The sequence below is a fragment of the Salmo salar genome, chromosome ssa20 (assembly GCF_905237065.1).
Source record: "Salmo salar chromosome ssa20, Ssal_v3.1, whole genome shotgun sequence".
NCBI classification, from domain to species: domain Eukaryota; kingdom Metazoa; phylum Chordata; class Actinopteri; order Salmoniformes; family Salmonidae; genus Salmo; species Salmo salar.
In genome coordinates, this window is record NC_059461.1 from 56,074,377 (window position 1) to 56,096,085 (window position 21,709).

Genomic DNA, 21,709 nt, shown 5'->3' on the forward strand with positions numbered 1-21,709 from the left:
CCCTAGCACTACACAGCTGATTCGAATAACCAACGCATCATCAAGTTTTGATTATTTGAATCAGCTGTGTAGTGTTAGGACAAAAAAAAACGTGCACCCAGGGGGGACCCCAGGACCGTGTTTGGGAAACGCTGAAGTAGGATTCAAGGAGAGCCCACCTAACATCAGAACAAGTTATCTGAAGGGTCAATCTTGGATCAAAAGTTAAGATGTTGAAGTCCATTGCTGTGCCTATTCTGCCTATTTACATAACCTCAACACAATTTTTCAATTATATTTCCTCAGGAAATTCTTCAATACAGGTCCATATCTGTCTCTGTCCTAAAACTGAATAGAACTGCAGGTAGCCAGCCTAACATTACGAGCAAAAGTATTGGTTGCTCCTGTCTATTCATAACCAATAAGCGCAGTGTTGCTATGCCTTATCGCTGTATTGGTTGGCGGACACGGCTGTCAATTTGTCTCCAGCCGAAGTACAATGTGGTTCTGTGTAATTACGTCAAACTCGGCCTGGGAACTGCGCGCTTAAAAACATTGCGTCTGAACGATTGCCAGGGCTGGAGAGGGAATTTACCTCGAAAGAAATGCAAAGAAGGATTTAGGTTTGGCTTTGCTACGAGGAAAACGAGGAGGCGCGATTTTTTTTAGTGATCAACATATTTTTCATATATTCAAAGGTAAATCCTTGCATATGGTTGAATATTCTGTTTTAATTGAATTGCCCATTGTAGTTCAGAATGTTGCCAGTTGGTTGTTGATGTTGCGGGCATGGATGGGATGGCGAGGTCTGCAGTAGAGCTGGTTGTTATTATTATTACACGTTACGCATGGCCTGATCCTGCGCCACCAGCAGCCGCAGGCAGAAATACGATGTGAGAACATCGAGTGCGTGAAAATAATCCTGCCTGCTGACAATATCATCATATACATTGGTGTAGCGCAAGGTATATTTGCAGTTTTATAGCTAATCTCATGCTATTTTACACATTTTGGCATGAGGCTGAGAAAATTGTGCTGTTTTAGAGCTGATTTCCAGCTAGTCTATACATTTTCCCATGAGGCTGAGTGACAATGTTGAACTTTTTTAACTAATTTCATGTCATTCAAAAACAAAATCATGCTATCTGGGGGAGGATCCCAACCTTGGGTCTGCGGCGGTGTGTGTTATGCCAGTGAACATTTCTACGTCATGTTTATTATGGCTTCTGTGTTGGGTGTTGAATCGCCTGTCGCCTAATCCTCTAGTTGACCGTTGTCAAATGATTTATTTGCATGTTTCTTATAGACAACTGGCGCTAATAGACACGTGTTGCCTTAACATAGACTTCAACTCCTCTATAGGACTGTTCAGTGTGACGCTAAAAGGCAATGCTGAGTAAATCGTTTTTCTGCATCATAATGTAAAGACATATGTTTTCTCAAGTAATGACATGTTACTGTACGCACAAGACATACTTTTGGATCATGTAACACATCATGAACAAGGTGTTTATGTGTGCATACACGGGTGTGTGTGTATGTTGAATCAACTTCCTTGCATTGCCAAACCGAGACATCCCCACCAACTGTGGTGGCTAAAAGTCTGCCCTACATACAGTGATCCAGGCAGCCACTGTCTCTGACCAGATTCATATGTGCAAATACACAAGTCCCCCAATCTCTCTCTCTCTCTCACACACACGTGACACCTGAACACATGATCAGATAAGGGGATTTGAGATTTGGTCTGTTGTTGTCAGTGATGTAACGCATCACTATGCTGTCTGTTGTCACTGAATGAGAGCGAGAGAGAGGAAACTACATAAAGCCTCCTATTGGAGCTGTGTGCTATGAAGGACAGCTAGGGCCCCAAACACAAGGACGCATGCTCCCCAGTCCGTCCATCCGTCTCGCTCTCTTTCTCTCTCTGTCCCCTGGCTACTATCACTATCATCGTCCCTCTCTGTTCGACCGAGCGACCGCAGCAGCAGCTCCTCTCCGGTTACATAAGCAAGGTTGTTGTTTTTATACCAGCGAGGACCTTTTGGCTGGTAAGTGATGTGGCATGTAGTGTGGCACCCAGACTATACCAATACCAGTCAGCTCAGCACATCAGCCTTCAGGGGCGAGGCAGACAGAAACAGGAGAAGAAGGTGATGATGATGTGTCAGAAAAACACGGCAGCAGTTTTTGCAAGCTCAGACAGCATTGGTGGATCCCATCCCTGTTATCTTTGGAGAATTATTTGACCGGGACAGAATTTGTCTTGGTTAGTCTTTGGACTTATTCTTAGCTGTCTTTAGATTTTCTTCTGTGCCATGAAACAAAGAGGCTTTGGTGCAAAGCAGGGTAGAGCCTCCGCTTGCTGTGTTGTTGTTGTAGTGGATGCATTTAGTCTACAAACAAATGCTGGGTCTTGAAAGAGATCCTTTTCTAGATGAGTGCATCAAAAGATGATCTGGTTTATGAAAAGGAGTGGAGGATTCTTCAAAGTGTCAGTCAGCCTCTCACCTAAGAAACGAACGGTGCAGCACATATTGCGTTGAACTATAAAATGTTACATACAAGTGACTATATTCACATGCTATTTCTATATCTGTTACAGTCTTTCTGTGCCTATGTCACATGGAGACGTAATTAAGCAATAAGGCCAGAGGAGGTGTGGTATATGGCCAATAGACCACGGCTAAGGGCTGGATCCAGCCACTCCGCATTGCATCATGCATAAGAACAGCCCTTAGCCGTGGTATATTGGCCATATATCACAAACCCCTGAGGTGCCTTATTGCTACTATAAACTGGTTACCAATGTAATTAGAGTAGTAAAATTAAATGTTTTGTCATACCCGTGGTATACGGTGTGGTATACCATGGCTGTCAGCCAATCAGCATTCAGGGCTTGAATCACCCCGTTTATAATATCTCTTATAACTGAGAGACCTGGACAAATAATTTTCCATATCTGAGTCGAGGGTGGAAAATCATTACTAAATGGAGGTGATTTGGAAGGCTAATGTGATTTGCGCAGACAAGGCGGTCTCTCCGTTTTGTAATGCACATGAAACTCAGCTCTCATTTCATCTCTCAAGTAACTGACATGCTTTGGAAAAGCGGAATGGATCCTTTGGAAGGAAAGAGTCAGAAGGCAGTGACATAAGGCATCTCTTTCACAATACTTGATTTCCCCAAATCAACACATATCAACTCTGCTGTGTGTGTATCTATGTGGGTGAGGCGTGCTTGTGTGATATCCCCATGAGACAGAAATAGACCTAGGTAATCTAACCACCCGTTACGCAGTGTGGTTGCCTCGTCGTCCATTAGCGACAGAACATATTGGATTCATAGAGTACATCATTGCTTTGACAGTTAACTGTAACTAAATACATTGGAGCTGTATTTAGCTCCATATTTCAAGATTATGTCAGGACAGGCCTTGAACCTGCCAGATATACATGTCTCTAACCAAGGCTGTTTGACTAGATGAACCTCATTGCCCCCTCATTGCAACCTCATTTACTGCAAGGTTGGGGTCAAGTTCCCATTCCAATATTCCTTAATGCGTTTCAAGGAGGTAAATGTGGAATTGGAATCAAGTTTACTTCCTCAATTGTCTGAATTGAAAGGGAATTGACCACAACCCTGGTTTAGAGTAACAACCTGTTCCTAATTGGAGTCTATGGAGACTGTGGCAATTACTTAGATATGTGCTAAACTCTGCTTTAGTCTTATCCTCACATGTTTGTCCTAAAATGACAGGGAGAAAGGAAAGACTTTGGGGTTAAAGTGTGTGTGTGCAAGACCTTTTGAGTGGTCTCTTTATGCCCCGGTCCCACACTGTTGGCTCAGAGGCAGAAGCCTACAGAGAAAACAAGGGCATGTCTTAAAGGCTTATAGCACACAGCCTTTCCCTTTCAAGCCTCTTTCTGTTAACAGTCTAAAGTTCAATTATTTTTAGGCTACTGTGTCTCAGTATAATGATCATGAGATCAGTCTATGCTTAACTCAGTATAGAATACCTGACATTTTTCATCTATCATAGGCTACATACTGTACACATTCATTGCAAAGTAATTTGCCTACTAAACATTAATTCATATGCAGAGAACAAATGGAGACTAACAGATTTTCGGGTCTTACAGTGTGTAAAGATGGACAATTATTTATTTATATATATATATATATATATATAGCACTCAAGTTAAAATCTCTTTATATCCACACACAGATTATCCTGGACCCAGATCTGTTTGTGGTGCATTGCCAACAACCTACACAGCGATTAGGTTAAAAAAAAACAAGGTTTCGACTATAGACCACCTTCATCAGTGTGTATCTCCTGTGCTGCGCTTCACCAGGTGTGTGCCTCCCGCCCCGCCCCCCACCACGGCCCTTACCTGTGTGTTGCGGTGCTTCCCCTGCGAGCCTAGCTGGGCCGGCAGCCCTTTCCTGCACCGCCCCCCACCCCGCCCCACCCGATGGTCAGGATGACGCGCTCCAAGACCTTCCAGGCCTACCTGCCCAGCTGCCACCGAACCTACAGCTGCATCCACTGCAGAGCGCACCTGGCCAACCACGACGAGCTCATCTCCAAGGTGAACACTGACTGTTTAACATACTGACCACAGCCGTCCATCCTCTAATAACGCTGCTTGCTCTAATAGTATTTCCCTCAATCTATTCCACATTTCCTTTAAAGAGCCACAGAACACCCCTAAAGGTGCATATGTTTTTCTGTTGCTCATTAGAAAAACTAGATTTCAGTCTTGGTGTTCCTGACCGATTCCACGTTTTGGTTAATGATGTTTGTCCCTCATCAGACACTAGACACAGAAGCATATTTCGCATTCCTCAAAATGAATCTAAGATACTCAAGAAATCTGTAATTAAGCTTGTTTTTGCAGAGGATGTTTTAGTTACGTAATTTTACATTTTAGTCATTTAGCAGACGCTCTTATCCAGAGCGACTTACAGTAGTGAATGCATACATTTCATACATTTTTCCCCCCCGTACTGGTCCCCCTTCGGAATCGAACCCACAACCCTGGCGTTGCAAACACCATGCTCTACCAACTGAGCCACACGGGACCAATTTTACATCTGCCTATGGTGTTTGGTGCAGTATTTCTCAAGTAAAAAAAATGCGCAACCTGCTGTCTTATGTAAACAGTCGGAGCTGCTGGGCAGGTCTGTCTTACTGTCTATGCTGCTATTGGATTAAGAGCAATCACCGCAGCTGTTCACCCCATGATAGTGGGCAAAAGGACATCGTCATTTACCCATTGTGACTCACGGATGTTCTAAACTCCTTTAGACGAGACTTCCTTTATAACCAAAATCATCCTGGTTCCACTTTGTAGTCGATTTGGACACTAGAATAACTGTTTCTGACTCCTATTGATGCCACATAGGCCATTTTCAAGGAGGTTTGTTGCTTTTTAAAGGCTGTCACTGTTTGAAGCCCAGCACCTGGGTGGCGCTCATTAGGGCATACAACTGAAAGCGTTTTCAAATGTTTTAAAACAGAACATTTGTGTTTCTTGCTTGACAAGTCCAGGTAGACACTCTGTTTTCTTCTGTTTTGTGCCTAATGAACTTGACCCTGATTCTACTAAGCAAGGGTTTGGTGATCAGCTGAATCAGGTATGTAAGGGAAACACTGCCCTAATGTGCAAGTTATTCCCAAGAGAGCACATGGGAGAACACGCTACTGTTGGGCTCCAGGGCTTACTTGAAAGAGATGTCCATCTCAACATGACTTTCCTGGTTAAATAAAGGATGACCTGTATAAATACTGTAGTTTTTAGATTCATTTGAACTTTCAGTGCATCGCACTGCAATAACTAGAAAGGTATTGAGTGCTTGCTGCAGCTGTCTTAAAGCGCTGCTGGCAGACTCCTTCACACTTAGACCTAGTATTACAGCTGATGCTGCACTTTCAGACTGAAAACGAGCGTACTGCGCCTCTGTCGCTCATTTCACCGCCATCTTACTTCTACAGCTTGTGTGTTTGAATATTACTTTTTCCATGTGCTACACTATGTAAAGTAAACCCTCACCTGTACAAAAGCACATGTCTGTCAGTCAGTCTTAATTTAAAGGCAAAATCTGGGATATTTCCTGCTGCTCAAGCATCATGTCAATGAAGTGGCGGGGCTAAAACAAACTCCAGATTGTGGCTTTAATGCTGAGGATACTCCTCCTCCTTTTTAACCTACTTATCTTCTCTTCCTGTAGTCTTTCCAGGGGAGCCAAGGCAGAGCTTATCTGTTCAACTCGGTGTGAGTATCAGCGTGTCTGCATGTAGTAACAGTACAGACATGATCCAGTCCTCAGCCCACGAGCACAATCACAATGAAGATGCCCATTTGTACTGTATGAGCATGGTCCCTATCTAGCTCAGTATGAAGTGCCTTTTGGGTAATATCTAGTGTGGGAGTGGGTGTGTTATGACTCAGTATAGACAGGCAACCTTTACGAATCAAACAGCTTATGCGCTTGCTTTCTCTCTCTCCCTCGCTCTCAGGGTGAACGTGGGGTGCGGGCCGGCGGAAGAGAGGGTGTTGCTCACGGGGCTGCATGCTGTGGCAGATATCTACTGTGAGAACTGCAAGACAACTCTGGGTTGGAAATATGTGAGTGTAAGAGTGTTTACGTGTCAGGGGAGGTTAGAACTGTATCTAGAGTTAGAGAGAATAGGCACATTATTTACCGTCATTAGTAATACCTTTATTAGCATATTAGATCGTTGTAGGATTGAAACGCTGTGAACTAATAAAGGTTTTGGAACAATTGCGTGTACATGTTATCGTATTGACATGGATGAGCTCTGGTCTTCATTTTTTGACTATTTTGGGCCCGTTATTCCTACCTTAAGTGTAACATTACAGTACATAGGCTGACTCAGTAAAGGGATTCCTTGCAGTTTCAATCTTGATCTGAGGGGCATATTTCTCATGATGTAGGCCTATATATTTTCCAAGTACTCAACCAACTTGACCTCCTTCTCCTAGTTCAGAGATGGTGGCCATTCATGTTGGACCAGAGCTGGGCTGTCCACACTGAGAACTGTAGTGATTCAAGACCAGTTTGACCAGCAACAAGAACAACTGCTTATCCAATCACAAATTAGACAAAGGGTTAGAATCCATTCAAAAATAAAAATCTGTTTTTATGTATCAAGAATAAGTAGGCCCTATATCATGTTGCCTATATACTGGATAATTAAGCAATAAGGCACCTCAGGGTTTTGTGGTATATGGCCAATATACCACGGTTGAGGACTGTTCTTAGGGTCAACGCAAAGCGGAGTGCCTGGACACAGCCGTGTAATATTGTCCATATACCACAAACCCCCGAGGTGCCTTATTGCTATTATAAACTGGTTACCAATGTAATTAGAGCAGGAAAAACAAATGTTGTCATACGGTCTGATATACCACGGCTGTCAGCCAATCAGCAGTCAGGGTTCAAACCACCCAGTTTATAATATACACTGCTCAAAAAAATAAAGGGAACACTTAAACAACACAATGTAACTCCAAGTCAATCACACTTCTGTGAAATCAAACTGTCCACTTAGGAAGCAACACTGATTGACAATAAATTTCACATGCTGTTGTGCAAATGGAATAGACAACAGGTGGAAATTATAGGCAATTAGCAAGACACCCCCAATAAAGGAGTGGTTGTGCAGGTGGAGACCACAGACCACTTCTCAGTTCCTATGCTTCCTGGCTGATGTTTTGGTCACTTTTGAATGCTGGCGGTGCTTTCACTTTAGTGGTAGCATGAGACGGAGTCTACAACCCACACAAGTGGCTCAGGTAGTGCAGCTCATCCAGGATGGCACATCAATGCGAGCTGTGGCAAGAAGGTTTGCTGTGTCTGTCAGCGTAGTGTCCAGAGCATGGAGGCGCTACCAGGAGACAGGCCAGTACATCAGGAGACGTGGAGGAGGCCGTAGGAGGGCAACAACCCAGCAGCAGGACCGCTACCTCCGCCTTTGTGCATTGAGGAGCAGGAGGAGCACTGCCAGAGCCCTGCAAAATGACCTCCAGCAGGCCACAAATGTGCATGTGTCTGCTCAAACGGTCAGAAACAGACTCCATGAGCGTGGTATGAGGGCCCGACGTCCCCAGGTGGGGGTTGTGCTTACAGCCCAACACCGTGCAGGACGTTTGGCATTTGCCAGACAACACCAAGATTTGCAAATTCGCCACTGGCGCCCTGTGCTCTTCACAGATGAAAGCAGCTTCACACTGAGCACGTGACAGAGTCTGGAGATGCCGTGGAGAACGTTCTGCTGCCTGCAACATCCTCCAGCATAACCGGTTTGGCGGTGGGTCAGTCATGGTGTGGGGTGGCATTTCTTTGGGGGGCCGCACAGCCCTCCATGTGCTCGCCAGAGGTAGCCTGACTGCCATTAGGTACCGAGATGAGATCCTCAGACCCCTTGTGAGACCGTATGCTGGTGCGGTTGGCCCTGGGTTCCTCCTAATGCAAGACAATGCTAGACCTCATGTGGCTGGAGTGTGTCAGCAGTTCCTGCAAGAGGAAGGCATTGATGCTATGGACTGGCCCGCCCGTTCCCCAGACCTGAATCCAATTAAGCACATCTGGGACATCATGTCTCGCTCCATCCACCAACACCACGTTGCACCACAGACTGTCCAGGAGTTGGCGGATGCTTTAGTCCAGGTCTGGGAGGAGATCCCTCAGGAGACCATCCGCCACCTCATCAGGAGCATGCCCAGGCGTTGTAGGGAGGTCATACAGGCACGTGGAGGCCACACACACTACTGAGCCTCATTTTGACTTGTTTTAAGGACATTACATCAAAGTTGGATCAGCCTGTTATGTGGTTTTCCACTTTAATTTTGAGTGTGACTCCAAATCCAGACCTCCATGGGTTGATAAATTGGATTTACATTGATTATTTTTGTGTGATTTTGTTGTCAGCACATTAAACTATGTAAAGAAAAGTATTTAATAAGATTATTTCTTTCATTCAGCTCTAGGATGTGTTGTTTAAGTGTTCCCTTTATTTTTTGAGCAGTGTATATACATATACACCTTTACTTTTCCCACATTTTGTTACATTACAGCCTTATTCTAAAATTGATAATCAATGTTTTTCCTCATCAATCTACACACAAAACCCATTAAATCGCAAAGCGAACAGATTTTTAGAAATGTTTGAAAATGTATTACAAATAAAACATACCTTATTTACATAGGTATTCAGACCCTTTGCTATGAGAATTGAAATTGAGCTCAGGTGCATCCTGTTTCCATTGATCATGCTTGCGAGGTTTCTACAGCTTGATTGAAGTCCACCTGTGGTAAATTCAATTGATTGGACATGATTTGGAAAGGCACACAACTGTCTATATAAGGTCCCACAGTTGACAATGCATGTCAGAGCAAAGACCAAGCCATGAGGTTGAAGGAATTGTTCATAGAGCTCCGAGACAGCATTGTGTCAAGGCACAGATCTGGGGAAGGGTACCAAAACATGTCTGGAGCATTGAAGGTCCCCAAGAACACAGTGGCCTCCATCATTCTTAAATGTAAGAAGTTTGGAACCGCCAAGACTCTTCCTAGAGCTGGCCGCCCAGCCAAACTGAGCAATCGGGGAGAAGGGCCTTGGTCAGAGAAGTGACCAAGAACCCAAAGGTCACTCTGAAAGAGCTCTGGAGTTATTCTGTGGAGATGGGAGAACCTAACAGAAGGACAACCATCTCTGTAGCACTGGTGGTGGCCAGACGGAAGCCACTCCTTAGTAAAAGAAACATGACCGCCTGCTTGGAGTTGGCCAAAAGGCCACTAAAGGACTCTGACCATGAGAAACAAGATTCTCTGGTCTGATGAAACCAAGATTGAACTCTTTGGCCTGAATGCCAAGCTTCACGTCTGGAGGAAACCTGGAACCATCATGCTGTGGGGATGTTTTCCAGCGGCAGGGACTGGGAGACTAGTCAGGATCGAGTGAAGGATGAATGGAGCAAAGTACAGAGAGATCATTGATGAAAACATGCTCAGGATCTCAGACTGGTTTGAAGGTTCACCTTCCAACAGGACAATGACCATAAGCACACAGCCAAGACAACGTAGGAGTGGCTTCTCCCATTCTTCTCTGCAGATCCTCTCAAGCTCTGTCAGTTTGGATGGGGAGCGTTGCTGCATAGCTATTTTCAGGTCTCTCCAGAAATGCTCGATCAGGTTCAAGTCCGGGCACTGGCTGGGCCACTCAAGGACATTCAGACGTATTCCGAAGCCACTCCTGCATTGTTTTGGTTGTGTGCTTAGGGTCTCTTTCTTGTTGGAAGGTAAACCTTTGCCCCAGTCTGAGGTTGTGGAGTGGGTTTTCATCAAGGATCTTTCTGTACTTTGCTCCGTTCATCTTTCCTCGATCCTGACTAGTCTCCCAGTCCCTGCCGCTGAAAAACATCCCCACAGCATGATGCTGCCACCACAATGCTACACTGTAAGGATGGTGCCAGGTTCCCTCCAGACTTGAATCTTGCTTCTCATGGTCTGAGAGTCTTTAGGTGCCTTTTGGCATTCTCCAAGCGGGCTGTCATGTGCCTTTTACTGATGAGGGTATTCCATCTAGCCAGTCTACCATTAAAGTCCTTATTTGTGGAGTGTTGTAGAGATATTTGTCTTTCTGGAAGGTTCTCCCATTTCCACAGAGGAACTCTAGAGCTCGGTTTCTTGGTCACCTCCCTGACCAAGGCCCTTCTCTCTCGATTGCTCAGTTTGGCCGGGTGGCCAGCTCTAGGAAGAGTCTTGGTGGTTCCAAACTACAATGCTGCAGACATTTCTTGGTACCCTTCCTTAGATCTGTGCCTCGACACAATCGTGTCTCGGATCTCTACGGAAAATTCCTTCGACATCATGACTTGGTTTTTGCTCTGACATGCACTGTCAACTGTGGGACCTTTTACATAGGCAGGTGTGTGCCTTTCCAAATCATGTCCAATCAATTGAATTTACCACAGGTGGACTCCAATCAAGTTGTAGGAACAGCTCAAGGATGATCAATGGAAACAGGATGGATCTGAGCTCAATTTCCTGTCTCATATAGCAAAGGGTATGAATTTTTAAGTAAAAAAATGTATTTTTAATTTTTTTTATAAATTTGCAATAAAAATCTAAACCTGTTTTCACTTTGTCATTATGGGGTATTGTGTGTAGATTGCTGAGTATTTCATACATTGAAGAATAAGGCTGGAACGTAGCAATGTGGAAAAAGTCAAGGGGTCTGAATACTTTCCGAAGGCACTGTGTATATATACATTACCAGGCAAACTTTTGGACACACCTACTCATTCTTTTTGTACCTTTTTCTATATTGTAGAATAATAGTGAAGACATCAAAACTATGAAATACACATATGGAATAATGTAGTCAAAAGTGTTAAACAAATCAAAATATATTTTAGATTCTTCAAAGTAGCCGCCCTTTGCCTTGACAGCTTTGCACACTCTTAGCATTCTCTCAACCTGCTTCATGAGGAATACTTTTCCAACAGTCTTGAAGGAGTTTCTTCATATGCTGAGCACTTGTTGGCTGCTTTTCCTTCACTCTGCGGTGCAACTCATCCCAAACCATCCCAATTGGGTTGAGGTCATGGGATTGCGGAGGCCAGGTCATCTGATGCAGCACTGCATCACTCTCCTTCTTTGTCAAATAGCCCTTACACAGCCTGGAGGTGTGTTGGATAATTGTCCTGTTGAAAAACAAATGATAGTCCCACAAAGCGCAAACCAGATGGGATGGCGTATCGCTGCAGAATGCCGTGGTAGCCATGGTGGTTAGGTGTGCCTTGAATTCTGAATGAATCAGACAGTGTCATGAGCAAAGCACACCCTCACCATCACACCACCTCCATGCTTCACAGTGGGAACCACACATGCCGAGATCATCTGTTCACCTACTCTGCGTCTCACAAAGACACAGAGGTTGGAACCAAAATTTGGACTCATCAGTCCAAAGGACAGATTTCCACCGGTCTAATGTCCATTGCTCGTGTTTCTTGGCCCAAGCAAGTCTCTTCTTGTTATTGGTGTCCATTAGTAGTGGTTTCTTTGCAAAAATTTGACCATGAAGGCCTTGATTCATGCAGTCTCGTCTCAACTGTTGATGTATCTGTTACTTGAACTCGGTGAAGCATTTATTTGGGCTGCAATCTGAGGTGCAGTTAACTCTAAGGAACTTATCCTCTGCCGCAGAGGTAACTCTGGATCTTCCTTTCCTGTGGCGGTCCTCATGAGAGCCAGTTTCAACATAACGCTTGATGGTATTTGCGACTGCACTTGAAGAAGCTTTCAAAGTTTTTGAATTTTTCCGGATTGACTGACCTTCATGTCTTAGTAATGAGGAACTGTTGTTTCTCTTTGCTTATTTGAGCTGTTCTTGCCATAATATGGACTTGGTCTTTTACCAAATAGGGCTATCTTCTGTATACCACCCCTATCTTGTTACAACACAACTGATTGGCTCAAACGCATTAAGAAGGAAAGAAATTCCACAAATTAACTTTTAACATGGCACACCTGTTAATTGAAATGCATTCCAGGTGACTACCTCATGAAGCTGGTTGATAGAAGGCCAAGAATGTGCAAAGCTGTCAAAGGCAAAGGGTGGCTACTTTGAAGAATCTAAAATATATTTTGATTTGTTTAACACTTTTGACTACATTTTTCCATATGTCTAAAATCTAAAATATGTTTTGATTTGTTTAACACTTTTTTTGGTTACTACATGAATACATGTGTTATTTCATAGTTTGTCTTCTGTTATTCTACAATGTAGAAAATAGTAAAAATAAAGAAAAACCCTTGAAAGAGTATGTGTCTAAACTTTTGACTGTGTGTGTATGTGTTATTTATATATATATTTATATATATATATACATACATACATACACACACACACACACACACACACACACACACACACACACACACACACACACACACACACACACACACACACACACACACACACAGTGAGGGAAAACATAATTTGATCCCCTGCTGATTTTGTACGTTTGCCCATGGACAAAGAAATGATCAGTCTATAATTTTAATGGTGAGAGACAGAATAACAACAAAATCCAGAAAAATGCATGTCAAAAATGTTATAAATTGATTTGCATTTTAATGAGGGAAATAAGTATTTAACCCCCTCTCAATCAGAAAGATTTCTGGCTCCCAGGTGTCTTTTATACAGGTAACGAGCTGAGATTAGGAGCACACTCTTAAAGGGAGTGCTCCTAATCTCAGTTTGTTACCTGTATAAAAGACACCTGTCCACAGAAGCAATCAATCAATCAGATTCCAAACTCTCCACCATGGCCAAGACCAAAGAGCTCTCCAAGGCTGTCAGTGACAAGATTGTAGACCTACACAAGGCTGGAATGGGCTACAAGACCATCACCAAGCAGCTTGGTGAGAAGGTGACAACAGTTGGTGCGATTATTCGCAAATGGAAGAAACACAAAAGAACTGTCAATCTCCCTCGGCCTGGGGCTCCATGCAAGATCTCACCTCGTGGAGTTGCAATGATCATGAGAACGGTGAGTAATCAGCCCAGAACTACACGAGAGGATCTTGTCAATGATGTCAAGGCAGCTGGGACCATAGTCACCAAGAAAACAATTGGTAACACACTACGCTGTGAAGGACTGAAATCCTGCATCGCCCGCAAGGTCCCCCTGCTCAAGAAAGCACATATACATGCCCGTCTGAAGTTTGCCAATGAACATCTGAATGATTCAGAGGACAACTGGGTGAAAGTGTTGTGGTCAGATGAGACCAAAATGGAGCTCATTGGCATCAACTCAACTCGCCGTGTTTGGAGGAGGAGGAATGCTGCCTATGACCCCAAGAACACCATCCCCACCGTCAAACACGGAGGTGGAAACATTATGCTTTGGGGGTGTTTTTCTGCTAAGGGGACAGGACAACTTCACCGCATCAAAGGGACGATGGATGGGGCCATGTACCGTCAAATCTTTGGTGAGAACCTCCTTCCCTCAGCCAGGGCATTGAAAATGGGTCGTGGATGGGTATTCCAACATGACAATGACCCAAAACACACGGCCAAGGCAACAAAGGAGTGGCTCAAGAAGAAGCACATTAAGGTCCTGGAGTGGCCTAGCCTGTCTCCAGACCTTAATCCCATAGAAAATCTGTGGAGGGAGCTGAAGGTTCGAGTTGCCAAACGTCAGCCTCGAAACCTTAATGACTTGGAGAAGATCTGCAAAGAGGAGTGGGACAAAATCCCTCCTGAGATGTGTGCAAACCTGGTGGCCAACTACAATAAATGTCTGACCTCTGTGATTGCCAACAAGGGTTTTGCCACCAAGTACTAAGTCATGTTTTGCAGAAGGGTCAGATACTTATTTCCCTCATTAAAATGCTAATCAATTTATAACATTTTTGACATGCGTTTTTATGGATTGGTTTGTTATTCTGTCTCTCACTGTTCAAATAAAGCTACCATTAAAATTATAGACTGATCATTTCTTTGTCAGTGGGCAAACGTACAAAATCAGCAGGGGATCAAATACTTTTTTCCCTCACTGTATATGTATAACTCAGCAAAAAACGAAACGGCCCTTTTTCAGGACCCTGTCTTTCAAAGATAATTCATAAAAATCCAAATAACTTCACAGATTGTCATTGTTAAGGGTTTAAACACTGTTTCCTATGCTTGTTCAATGAACCATAAACAATTAATGAACATGCACCTGTGTAACGGTCGTTAAGACACTAATAGCTTACAGACGGTAGGAAATTAAGGTCACAGGTATGAAAATTTAGGACACTGAAGAGGCCTTTCTACTGACTCTGAAAAACACCAAAAGAAAGATGCCCAGGGTGCCTGCTCATCTGAGTGAACGTGCCTTAGGCATGCTGCAAGGAGGCATGAGGACTGCAGATGTGGCCAGGGCAATATATTGCAATGTCCGAACTGTGAGACGCCTAAAACAGCACTACAGGGAGACAGGTCAGACAGCTGATCGTCCTCACAGTGACAGACCACGTGTAACAACACCGGCACAGGATCGGTACATCCGAACATCACACCTGCGGCACAGGTACAGGATGGCAACAACAACTGCCCGAGTTACACCAGGAACGTACAATCCCTCCATCAGTGCTCAGACTGTCTGCAATAGGTGGAGAGAGGCTGGACTGCGGACTTGTAGGCCTGTTGTAAGGCAGGTCCTCACCAGACATCACCGGCAACAACGTCGCCTATGGGCACAGCAACATCGTCAGAGGAATGAGCGTTACACCGAGGCCTGTACTCTGGAGCAGGATCGATTTGGAGGTGGAGGGTCCGTCATGGTCTAGGGCGGTGTGTCACAGCATCATCGGACTGAGCTTGTTGTCATTGCAGGCAATCTCAACGCTGTGCGTTACAGGGAAGACTTCCTCCTCCCTCATGTGGTACACTTCCTGCAGGCTCATCCTGACATGACCCTCCAGCATGACAATGCCACCAGCCATACTGCTCGTTCTGCGCGTGATTTCCTGCAAGACAGGAATGTCAGTGTTCTGCCATGGCCAGCGAAGAGCCCGGATCTCAATCCCATTAGGGACATCTGGGACCTGTTGGATCGGAGGGTGAGGGCTAGGGCCATTCCCCACAGAAATGCCCGGGAACTTGTTCTGTTTATGCCTCAGTTGTTGAGTCTTGTTATGTTCATACAAATATTTACACATGTTAAGTTTGCTGAAATTAAAGCAGTTAACAGTGAGAGGACATTTTTTTTGCTGAGTAGATATATATATATATATATATATTATACATACACACACACATACATACATACATACATACATACATACATACAGTTGAAGTCGGAAGTTTACATACACTTTAGCCAAATACATTTAAACTCAGTTTTTCACAATTCCTGACTTTTAATCCTAGTTAAAATTCCCTGTCTTAGGTCAGTTAGGATCACCATTTTATTTTAAGTATGTGAAATGTCAGAATAATAGTAGAGGGAATGATTTATTTCAGCTTTTATTTCTTTCATCACATTCCCAGTGGGTCAGAAGTTTACATACACTCAATTAGTATTTGGTAGCATTACCTTATATAGTTTAACTTGGGGCAAATGTTTCGGTTAGCCTTCCACAAGCTTCCCACAATAAGTTTGGTGAATTTTGGCCCATTCCTCCTGACAGAGCTGGTGTAACTGAGTCAGGTTTGTAGGCCTCCTTGCTCGCACACGCTTTTTCAGTTCTGCCCACAAATTTTCTATAGGATTGAGGTCAGGACTTTGTGATGGCCACTCCAATACCTTGACTTTCTTGTCCTTAAGCCGCTTTGCCACAACTTTGGAAGTATGCTTGGGGTCATTGCCCATTTGGAAGACCCATTTGCGACCAAGCTTTAACTTCCTGACTGATGTCTTGAGATGTTGCTTCAATATATCCACATAATTTTCCTTCCTCGTAAAGCCATCTATTTTGTGAAGTGCACCAGCCCCTCCTGCAGCAAAACACCCCCACAACATGATGCTGCCACCCCCGTGCTTCACGGGATGGTGTTCTTCGGCTTGCAAGCCTCCCCCTTTTTCCTGCAAACATAACGATGGTCATTATGTCCAAACAGTTCTATTTTTGTTTCATCAGACCAGAGGACATTTCTCAAAAAAAATTGATATTTGTCCCCATGTGCAGTTGCAAACCGTAGTCTGGCTTTTTATGGCGGTTTTGGAGCCGTGGCTTCTTTCTTGCTGAGCGGCCTTTCAGGTTATGTCGATATAGGACTGGTTTTCCTGTGGATATAGATACTTTTGTTCCCGTTTCCTCCAGCATCTTCACAAGGTCCTTTGCTGTTCTGGGATTGATTTGCACTTTTTGCACCAAAGTACGTTAATCTGTAAGAGACAAAACGCGTCTCCTTTCTGAGCGGTATGATGGCTGCGTGGTCCCGTGGTGTTTATACTTGCCTGCTATTGTTTGTACAGATGAATGTGGTGTCTTCAGGCATTTGGAAATTGCTCCCAAGGATGAACCAGACATGTGGAGGTCTACAATTTTTTTTCTGAGGTCTTGGCTGATTTCTTTTGATTTTCCCACGATGTCAAGCAAAGATGCACTGAGTTTGAAGGTAGGCCTTGAAGTACATCCACAGGTATATTTCCAATTGACTCAAATTATGTCAATTAGCCTATCAGAAGCTTCTAAAGCCATGACATCTTTTTCTGGAATTTTCCAAGCTGTTTAAAGGCACAGTCAACTTAGTGTATGTAAACTTCTGACCCACTGGAATTGTGATACAGTGAATTATAAGTGAAATAATCTGTCTTTAAACAATTGATGGAAAAATGACTTGTGTTATGCACAAAGTAGATGTCCTAACCGACTTGTCACAACTATAGTTTGTTATCAAGAAATTTGTGGAGTAGTTGAAAAACAAGTTTGAATGACTCCAACCTAAGTGTATGTAAACTTCCAACTTCAACACACACACACACATATATATATGTGTGTGTGTGTGTGTTGAAGTTGGAAGTTTACATACACTTAGGTTGGAGTCATTCAAACTTGTTATATATATATATAGAGAGAGAGAGACATCCATCCGCATGGTCCTAAAGCACACCATTGCCTCGTTTTGTATCACATTACAATGATAAAACTTTCATTCAGAAATTGCAATTTGGTCCATCCCCAGTTTTATCATTGTAATGTGATACAAAACAAGGCAATGGTGTGCTTTAGGACCATGAGAATGTCTCTGAGCAATCGGGTGTGTTGTTTGGAGTGTTTATCCGACTGGATAAAAAAAAGTTCTGTCCCCCCACTTCTAAAACCAGTTGCTCCCCTGTGTATATATATATATTAGTAATAGATGTGGACAGCTTTATATTTGCTCTGAAATATAATTGTGCCTCCATGTTCAGTGTTTAGTAAAGGTGGTATTTCTAGCAGCAGGTCAATGTGGAACACACAGCCGCTCCACATACCAGCTGTCCCGTTTATCAGCATGGCTTTATGCCTGGTAGTCACTGCCACTTCCCCCCTCAGACCCCTGTGTGTGTGTGTGTGTGTGTGTGTGTGTGTGTGTGTGTGTGTGTGTGTGTGTGTGTGTGTGTGTGTGTGTGTGTGTGTGTGTGGGGGGGGGGGTTGTTATGACTCTCACACACACACACCTCACACGTCTGTCCAGATATAACGAAACGTGGGGCCTGGCCATTAATATCCCTGACACGGTTGTTTCTACACCGTCGTCGAGTTCCACAGACGCTTGACCGAGTGGACTTCCAGATCGTGAAACCTGATGTCTCTCTGCTTGAATAGAAAAGACTAAACAGGATATTGAGATGTACAGTAAAAACATTTTATTACATTTGTAATCATTTGTAATCTGCAGTGGCCTACAGCACTCCTTGCAATGCTCCATTATATAACGTGGTTCAGTAAGGAAGGGAGGTGAAATCAGAGGACAGTGTTTGCAGTGGCAATGAGTGTGAAGTTTCTCATCCTGGAAAAGCCTAATCTTCTCTCCCCCCTTCCCTCTCTCCCCTTTCCCTCCATCTCTCCCCCCTTTCCCTCACCCTGTCTCTTCCCCCACCTTGACACTCCCCTACAGGAGCATGCCTTTGAGAGCAGTCAGAAGTACAAGGAGGGCAAGTTCATCATCGAGCTGGCCCACATGATCAAGGACAACGGCTGGGACTGAAAAACAAAGCGCTGTCCGTGACTCGGTTCGGGGTTGAATGGGGTGGATGGGAGGGAAGGGGGTGAGTGTGCGACTTTGATTTACCATGGACCTCTGTCCTCCCCTCCTGATGACACACCAGCAGCCTCCAGGGTGGAAGTAGTAGGGGAGTGTGTGTGTGGCTGTAGTAGCAGCCTGACCTGCCCCGCTGGGTTCTGTGTGTGTCTGGACTGGAGGAGGATGTCATTGGAGATGGATGGACACCACCAGACACATGCACAATGGCAAGCAAACACACATGTGCACACACACACACACACACACACACACACACACACACACACAAACAAACAAACAAACAAACAAACATGCATGTCCCAGACCAACATCCCAGCCTGATGGGTAGCTCTTCAGATGGAGAGCCAGGCCAAGGCCAGTGTTGTTGTGTTACTATATATATGTTAGGGCTGGCTGGCCTGCAGTGTGAGGAGGGACCAGGCCCTGGCAGGGTCAGTAGACTTGGGTTAAAGAGCTGATGTGAGCTCTCGTATGTATGGGAATGAGATGGCCTAAAATGATTATCCCCAAATCCAGCTGATCTAATCCACCCAATGCCGTGCCAGCTAGGACAGTGATGAGGCCTCTGGGGGCTGGGTGAGGGAAGGGTTAAGGGGAGGAGAGTCAGGGAAAGGGTAGGTCCTGATTCTGGATTCTAATCCACCCTGGTTGTGAGGTTGGAGTAGCAGCTGGTTGCACAGCTGTGTGATCCACTCTAGGTTTCAGCGGCAGCAGTTGTTGTTGTGAGAGTCAGGATGATAGGGAGTGTGAAGGATTTAAGTCTTAACTGAGAAGAGTCTGTTCAGTCAGTGTTTTGGCTTTCTCCATCATCCGTAGATGCCTGAAATCATGTCTTGTGATGTTTGGATCCTTCATGTGTTGTGTCTGATGTAAGTCAGGATACATCTACCATCACCACTTTGGATTAAATTGAGCAGCTTTGAATTTTGAAGCTCTGACTTGAACAGGCTTGGAGATTGGTTCTAGTGTTTTGGCCACTGAAGCAGTTAGGATGTGGAGGCCTTTAGGAGATGCTCTTATGACATTCTGAAAGGTTGATGTTCTGAAGCTTTCTTTCAGTCTGGGATGACCATAGCAGTTCATAGATTGTTACACACACTACCTTACTACCTGGCCCTCACTTAAAACACTGAACCGCAAAGCTGTACAGTAGACCTGTGGATTTTCTGAACAGAAGCCAACTAAGCAACACAACTAATCAAACTAATCTCCTTGGTATCCACGGCAACTGACTGGCAGTCGAGACTTCCAATCAGAGGCTGTAGACGTCCCTAGCACAACCAAAGAACCCACCCATCTACCATAAATTGACCAAACACAAATATATATATATAAAAACATTTTTTTTGGCTTGGGTCAAAATGTTGCCAAACGTGAGGTTGAGAATTGTTGTTAAAAGCCAAGGTTATGGATAGCCTTTTTCTTTTTGTGATATAATGCATTATGATTTTTGTAAATGACAGATCTTAATATACAGTGCCTTCGGGAAAGTATTCAGACCTCTTGACTTTTTCCACATTTTGTTAGTTTCCAGCCTTATTTTAAAATGGATTACATTGTTTCTCCCCCCCCCATCTACACACAATATACCATAATGACAAAGCAAAAACAGGTTTAGACATTTTTGCTAATTTATTGAAAATAAAAAAATGAAATTTTACATAAGTATTCAGACCCTTTAGTCAGTACTTTGTTGAAGCACCTTTTGGCAGGGATTACAGCCTCGAGTCTCCTTGGGTATGACGCTAAAAGCTTGGCACACCTGTATTTGGGGAGTTAATCCCATTATTCTCTGCAGATCTTTCAAGCTCTGTCAGGTTAGATGGGGAGCGTTGCTGCACAGCTATTTCCAGGTCTCTCCAGAGATGTTCGATCAGGTTTAAGTCCGGGCTCTGGCTGGGCCACTCAAGGACATTCAGAGACTTGTCCCGAAGCCACTCCTGCGTTGTCTTGGCTGTGTGCTTAGGGTCATTGTCCTGTTGGAAGGTGAACCTTTGCCCCAGTCTGAGGTCCTGAGCACTCTGGAGCAGGTTTTCATCAAGGATCTCTCTGTACTTTGCTCCGTTCAGCTTTGCCTCAACCCTTACTAGTCTCCCAGTCCCTGCCGCTGAAAACATGCCCACAGCATGATTCTGCCACCACCATGCTTAACCGTAGGGATGGTGCCAGGTTTCATCAGACCAGAGAATCTTGTTTCTCATGGTCTGAGAATCTTTAGGTGCCTTTTGGCAAACTCCAAGCGGACTGTCATGTGCCTTTTACTGAGGAGTGGGTCTGTCTGGCCACTCTACCATAAAGGCCTGATTGGTGGAGTGCTGCAAAGATGGTTGTCCTTTTGGAAAGTTTTCCCATCTCCACAGAAGAACTCTAGAGCTCTGTCTGTGACTATCGGGTTCTTGGTCACCTCCCTGACCAAGGCCCTTCTCCCCCGATTGCTCAGTTCGTCCGGGCAGCCAGCTCTAGGAAGAGTCTCGGTGGTTCCAAACTTCTTCCGTTTAAGAATGATGGAGGCCACTGTGTTCTTGGGGACCTTCAATGCTGCAGAAATGTTTTGGTACCCTTCCCAGATCTGTGCCTTGACACATTCCTGTCTCTGCGCTCTACGGACAATTCCTTCAACCTCATGGCTTGTTTTTTTTTCTGACATGCACTGTCAACTGTGGGACCTTATATATAGACAGGTGTGTGCATTTCCAAATCATGTCCAATCAACTGAATTTACCACAGGTGGACGCCAATCAAGTTGTAGAAACATCTCAAGGATGATCAATGGAAACATGAGCTCAATTTCAAGTCTCATAGCAAAGGGTCTGAATACTTATATAAATAAGGTATTTCTGTTTTGTATTATTTTATAAATTAGCAAAACTCGAACCTTTTTTCGCTTTGTCATTATTAGGTTTTGTGTGTAGATTGCTGAGGATTTTTACAAATGTAATTTGTAAAAAT

The 21,709-nt window shown here is 44.2% G+C and overlaps 1 protein-coding gene across 2 annotated transcripts; it reads left to right on the forward strand.

The window, feature by feature from the left end:
• The first annotated feature begins 471 nt into the window (after positions 1–471).
• On the forward strand, positions 472–20,079 carry LOC106580881 (protein yippee-like 2). 2 transcript variants are annotated; one of them, XM_014162409.2, is made up of 5 exons: positions 472–677; positions 4,338–4,574; positions 6,217–6,260; positions 6,506–6,614; positions 18,614–20,079. In XM_014162409.2, the coding sequence occupies exons 2-5, from the start codon at positions 4,458–4,460 to the stop codon at positions 18,701–18,703; spliced, it is 360 nt and encodes a 119-aa protein (XP_014017884.1). In that variant the 5' UTR covers positions 472–677; positions 4,338–4,457; the 3' UTR covers positions 18,704–20,079. The 2 variants fall into 2 exon arrangements, with proteins under 2 accessions (XP_014017884.1, XP_014017883.1); XM_014162408.2 differs by lacking the exon at positions 18,614–20,079 and adding an exon at positions 6,993–7,356.
• The last annotated feature ends 1,630 nt before the right edge of the window (positions 20,080–21,709 follow it).